The sequence below is a fragment of the Euprymna scolopes genome, chromosome 35 (assembly GCF_053919585.1).
Source record: "Euprymna scolopes isolate OS-2025 chromosome 35, ASM5391958v1, whole genome shotgun sequence".
NCBI lineage: Eukaryota > Metazoa > Mollusca > Cephalopoda > Sepiida > Sepiolidae > Euprymna > Euprymna scolopes.
Genome location: NC_136516.1, coordinates 84,791,136 through 84,797,002, shown reverse-complemented (window position 1 = coordinate 84,797,002; position 5,867 = coordinate 84,791,136). Strand labels below are relative to the sequence as shown.

Below are 5,867 nucleotides of genomic sequence, written 5' to 3'. Positions count from 1 at the left end.
TTATATATATATATCTATATATCTATCTATCTATCTCTATATATATATATATATATATATATATATATATATATATATATATATATATATATATATATATATATAAATTCAAGAAATGTTACGATTGATAGCTAAGAAATTGTATCGCGTGGAGAGTTTTATATTTAGAACTGTTTATGTTCTGGAACTCGCGGCAGTTATTCCTCAGAATCTTGCTTTCAGGTACCTACAATACCGTATAGCAGTCAACTTTAGAAAGCGTGCGTTGATCAGACAGATAAACTCAAATCAACATAACGAAAACAACTGGTACGTTGAAAACGTTTTATTAATTAGGTAAAAAATCTGAAACAAAAACAAAACAAATAGTTAAAAGGAGAAAACATAATTAAACAAAAGGAAATAATACATGAAAATAATTATGTTTTGGACAGACTTCCAAATTAACAGATTCTGGGATATCTTATCTTTTTCAATCAACTGTTAGGTGAAAGCCCGTAACAGTTGGAAAAGTGTCTTTTCTCCGTTAACTTGTTAGGTGAAAGTCCGTAACAGTTAGAAAAGTGTCTTTTCTTTTATTATTATTAAACCGTTAGGTGAAAGTATGGAGTGGTTAGAAAATGTCTTTTCTCCATTAAATTGTTAGGTGAAAGTCCGTAACAGTTAGAAAAGTGTCTTTTCTTTTTCTTTTTATTATTATTAAATCGTTAGGTGAAAGTATGGAACGGTTATGTCTCTTTTTACAAAGGTTGTTATTCTAGTGCGGTGCATAAACTACCCAACGCCCATGAAATAAAAATAATAGAAGTCTGAGAAAAGATATAAGTTCTGTGCAAGCGAAGAAGGAAATAATTAGAATTTCTACAAATTAAATATGGAAGTCACACACTAGATTAAATAAACAGAAACTGGTTTCGAGTTCTTCCTAGAAGAAATAGCTAGGTAAAGGAATAATAGGATGTACTAAACGTACCTCATGGCTTAAACGGGGAAAGCCCAGTTCATGGAGTTGAGTAAAGTCTGACCGTGCAGTTTTGAATTCCGCGGTGAAAAGGAGGGAGGACGGACAGAATCGCAGAACGAGACTAAAACGAGATCCCGTGGATAGCGACATGACATTTTTTTCCTTTTCTTTTTTCATTTGGAATGCCTAAACGGGTAAGTTTTCCATTAAAGAAAGATCAAGAAGGGAAGAAATAAGAAAGAAAACTATATATGAAAAAACTCGCACAGAGATGAATGAGAACGAGGCCCGAGGCACCGGTGCTCTTAAAGCGTGTGTCCCTTGTTAAAAAAGGGCCCGGTCTGAAGACAGAACACTCCCCGTCCAATTGTTATTTATGCAATTGCACTAATAATGCACCATCAATGTGCAGGCAAGGGCTCCATTGGAATCCCCCGGTCTTTTAATCGGTCTTGGAAGGATTTGTTTTGACATCGTAGAAGGTCAAGTTCTTCTCCTAGATCACAGGGGGGAAGCCTTGCCTGTAGGGTTTTAATTTCATACTTTAACTTTTCAATTTCGGCCTTTTGTCCTTCTGTGATACGGACCAGTTCAGAGACCCGCCCATCTTCGACCTTTTCCTCTCGCTTGAAATTGGTGAGTAATTCAGCATCGTAGGCCATGGCACCAGCTGGTGCCGACGTCGTCTTTGGTAATGATTGGTCTTTGGTTACACTTTGTGGGTTGTGAGCTTTTTTCATGGGTTGAATCTTCGTTCCATGTGACACATTTTCATTGGATGCACTGCTTTTGTCTAAATTCTTGGTGCTAGACGCTTTCTGGATGGTGCTGGTTGTAGAACCTTTTAAAACCTTTGACGGTTTTGTAAAGACGACATTTTTGACTTTTTCCTTCAGAACCTCTTCGTTATTAGTTTTTATGGAATCCGTCTTTGTACTAGTGGTACTGGTAGTAGTTGCAGTAGTAGTAGTATTGGTAGTCGCAGCCGTATTAGTATTCAACTTGGATTTATCTGTCAGTAGAGAGAGTTTCTTCTGACGCACGGCAAGATTTTCATGACTTTTACTGAGATATTGCTCCCCAAATGGAGTCTCTGTTGGCTTCTGGTCTGCTGTCGAAGTTGAACTGGTGCTGAGGCCAGAATTTTCAGATTTTGATCGCATTGGACCCACAGTATCGGCTGCAGAATTGACAGACCGTGGTTGTCCAACATTGTTCTGCTTCTTCATGAAACCCGGTCTCTGACCAACCTTTTTCTTGTTTATCGTTCTTTCAGGACAAATTTCGCCCACCACGCTCCATCCTAGATCCAGTTTCTGGGCATAGGGGGCACCGCGCGGACCGTTGATCGTTCTCCGGACCTTGTGGGCGTCAATGACGTCGCGTCCCAAAAGTAGCAAGATGGGTGCGTCCGGATCCAGGCCAGGCACCTCGTCTGCGATGACCGCTAAGTGAGGCAGTTTCCGCACCACGTCGGGTGTCGGTATCTCAGACCGGTCGTCTGGGATCTCGTTACACTCAATCAAGGTTGGCAGAGCGTATGTGGTTTTCCCGTCGAGAGACCCCACCCTGTATCCTAGCGCTCTTCTTCCTGATGTCTCCGTGACTCCGGCACAGGTTTTCAGGGTGTATGCTGAGGTAGGGCCCCGGTTGTTGAAGAAGTCGAAGAACTCCGAGCGAGCCAGGGATTTGTTGCTGTGCTCGTCGATCACGGCATATGCTTTAAGTGACTTTTCTTGTTCACTAGTATATATGTTCACCAAGCAAATCTTGGAGCATGATCGTCCATTTAGGCTGTCTCCACAGATTTGTAAACAATTGGTCGAGACATCCTCCTTCTCCCCGCCGTGCAACGGCATGGGTTTGGCATTGGTTGGTTGGGGTGTCGGGTGTGGATGCATCGAGCTTTCGTGGCTGTCGCTGCCACATTCTGTGCATTGTAGGATGGCCTTGCATTCCTTCGCCTTGTGGTCCGTGGTGGAGCAGCATCGGAGACACATCCCATTTTGTCTAAGGATGTCTTTCCTTTCGGACAAGGGTTTTTTCCTAAATGTCCAGCATTTTCGGAGAGGATGAGGCATGTTGTGGATGGGGCATAGTCGGCTGCAGTCCTTTGGTTTAACCTCGATCTTATGGACAGACACCTCACCGCGGCTCGTCCTCTCGTGCCCTTCAGGGGATTGACTGTCCATTGTCCGATAGAAGCTGGGGTCATTTCGGTCATCTGCCTGCTGTTCTATGAAACCGACAAAAACAGAGAAAGGGGGGAAGGACACTTGGTGTTGTCGTTTGTACTTCGCACCGTATGATGCCCACTTGTCTCCTATAGAAGGTGGGAGCTTTTCCACTACTTGCCGGATGCCGCGGGCAGTGTCCAAGGTGGCGAGGCCGGGTATGTCCCCATCGTCCTTCAGAGCTTGAACCTCTGCAAGAAGATCGCTTAGGTCTCTGAGTTTTGAGTAGTCCCTTGTGATCTTAGGGAACACCTCGAGTCTCTTGAAAATAGAGTCCTCGATGACTTCAACGGCTCCGTAGCATTTGTCGAGCCTCCTCCATATCTCATACAGTCCCTTTTCAGGCCGGTTGAAGTGAGCAGTCCTTAGTCTGTTGGCTTGGTCTGAAGAGTGTCTGCCGAGCCACTTCACCAGCATATCCATCTCCTCCCGAGGAGAAAGTCTCAATCCCGAGATAGTGTTCAGGAACGACGCTTTCCAGACTCTATAGTCTTTAGGTTGGTCTGAGAATCTTGATAGACTTGAGGAGAGCATTTCCCGGCGGGCCATGTATAGTAAAAGGTCGTGTGGAGGGTCCAAGGTTTGGTCAGGAGGTGGTCGGATGTGCTGATCGGCAGGGGGAACGACTGGTGCCTCCGACTGTTTTAGGGACCTCTGGCTGATGACATAGTCGGTAGTTCGTTGTAATGTGTCGAGAGGCGGTTGGTCGAGCATGGGGTTGGCTCTGTGGTGACGAGAGGAGGTGACTGAGCTTTCATCTCTGCTGGAGCAGGTGGCTGTGAGGGCCACTTCTTTGCGCGCTTTTATTTTTTTTAATTTTGTTTTTAGCTCTACCTCTTTCTGTAGAGCGTTAATCCTCAACATTTCAAGCTCCTGTTCCAGGTCGGCTTCGCTGTCGATAAGGGCGAGATGAGCTTTAGCTGCTTCTGCTCTGGCCCGAGCTGAAGTAGACTTGGTTGAGTCTGAAACTTTCGACCGCGTGCGGTATGATGCGGCGGAGGACATCTTGCAATTGGTAATGTATCCGAGTGTAACGCAGCTGAGGATTTCTGTTGCTGCGCTAAATATTTTCCACGTGGACTGGGTAATCCGTTCAGCTACCAGAGATTTTTTACTGTTCTGGAACTCGCGGCAGTTATTCCTCAGAATCTTGCTTTCAGGTACCTACAATACCGTATAGCAGTCAACTTTAGAAAGCGTGCGTTGATCAGACAGATAAACTCAAATCAACATAACGAAAACAACTGGTACGTTGAAAACGTTTTATTAATTAGGTAAAAAATCTGAAACAAAAACAAAACAAATAGTTAAAAGGAGAAAACATAATTAAACAAAAGGAAATAATACATGAAAATAATTATGTTTTGGACAGACTTCCAAATTAACAGATTCTGGGATATCTTATCTTTTTCAATCAACTGTTAGGTGAAAGCCCGTAACAGTTGGAAAAGTGTCTTTTCTCCGTTAACTTGTTAGGTGAAAGTCCGTAACAGTTAGAAAAGTGTCTTTTCTTTTATTATTATTAAACCGTTAGGTGAAAGTATGGAGTGGTTAGAAAATGTCTTTTCTCCATTAAATTGTTAGGTGAAAGTCCGTAACAGTTAGAAAAGTGTCTTTTCTTTTTCTTTTTATTATTATTAAATCGTTAGGTGAAAGTATGGAACGGTTATGTCTCTTTTTACAAAGGTTGTTATTCTAGTGCGGTGCATAAACTACCCAACGCCCATGAAATAAAAATAATAGAAGTCTGAGAAAAGATATAAGTTCTGTGCAAGCGAAGAAGGAAATAATTAGAATTTCTACAAATTAAATATGGAAGTCACACACTAGATTAAATAAACAGAAACTGGTTTCGAGTTCTTCCTAGAAGAAATAGCTAGGTAAAGGAATAATAGGATGTACTAAACGTACCTCATGGCTTAAACGGGGAAAGCCCAGTTCATGGAGTTGAGTAAAGTCTGACCGTGCAGTTTTGAATTCCGCGGTGAAAAGGAGGGAGGACGGACAGAATCGCAGAACGAGACTAAAACGAGATCCCGTGGATAGCGACATGACATTTTTTTCCTTTTCTTTTTTCATTTGGAATGCCTAAACGGGTAAGTTTTCCATTAAAGAAAGATCAAGAAGGGAAGAAATAAGAAAGAAAACTATATATGAAAAAACTCGCACAGAGATGAATGAGAACGAGGCCCGAGGCACCGGTGCTCTTAAAGCGTGTGTCCCTTGTTAAAAAAGGGCCCGGTCTGAAGACAGAACAGTTTAGTAATTTGAGAAACCGGATTTCCTCTGAGTCCAAAAAGACATCTGAAATGAACACTTTGTCAGATGATAGCGATTTAAAGACAAGGAAGATAGAGATTTGAGGGGAGGTGAGCAGAGAGAGAGAGAGAGAGAAGGAGACAGAGAGAGAGAGAGAGAGGGAGGGAGAGAGAGAGAGAGAGAGAGAGAGAGACAAGTCATCAATTTCCTATCTCCATTTACATATCCTAAACCGAATTACCAATGAATCAGAATTTAGTTCCTTGAATGTAAGACATGTTGGGGCCGCATTACACCCTTTTTTGTCTTTAGTCCTCAAATGTCTTTCTATAGACACCATAATGTATATACGTGGCATAACGGCATTGATGCACTCGTTCTCCTTAGACCACCGAAGTTGAGCAACTTAC

At 42.5% G+C, this 5,867-nt stretch overlaps 1 protein-coding gene across 2 annotated transcripts; it reads right to left on the bottom strand.

The window, feature by feature from the left end:
* Positions 1-310: 310 nt before the first annotated feature.
* On the bottom strand, positions 311-5,450 carry LOC145259963 (uncharacterized). Of its 2 annotated transcripts, none has more exons than XR_013864239.1 (2): positions 974-5,450; positions 311-345 (listed from the first exon to the last, which is right to left on the bottom strand). XR_013864239.1 is itself a non-coding variant. In XM_080117948.1 (2 exons), the coding sequence occupies exon 2, from the start codon at positions 4,201-4,203 to the stop codon at positions 1,366-1,368; it is 2,838 nt and encodes a 945-aa protein (XP_079974074.1). In that variant the 5' UTR covers positions 4,204-4,481; positions 5,110-5,450; the 3' UTR covers positions 311-1,365. The 2 variants fall into 2 exon arrangements, 1 of the variants encoding a protein (XP_079974074.1); XM_080117948.1 differs by having other exon boundaries at positions 311-4,481; positions 5,110-5,450.
* Between the last annotated feature and the right edge of the window lie 417 nt (positions 5,451-5,867).

Bases quoted from the DNA above. Each gene is read 5' to 3' on its own strand.
- LOC145259963 (XM_080117948.1), bottom strand. From the start codon at position 4,203: ATGTCCTCCGCCGCATCATACCGCACGCGGTCGAAAGTTTCAGACTCA.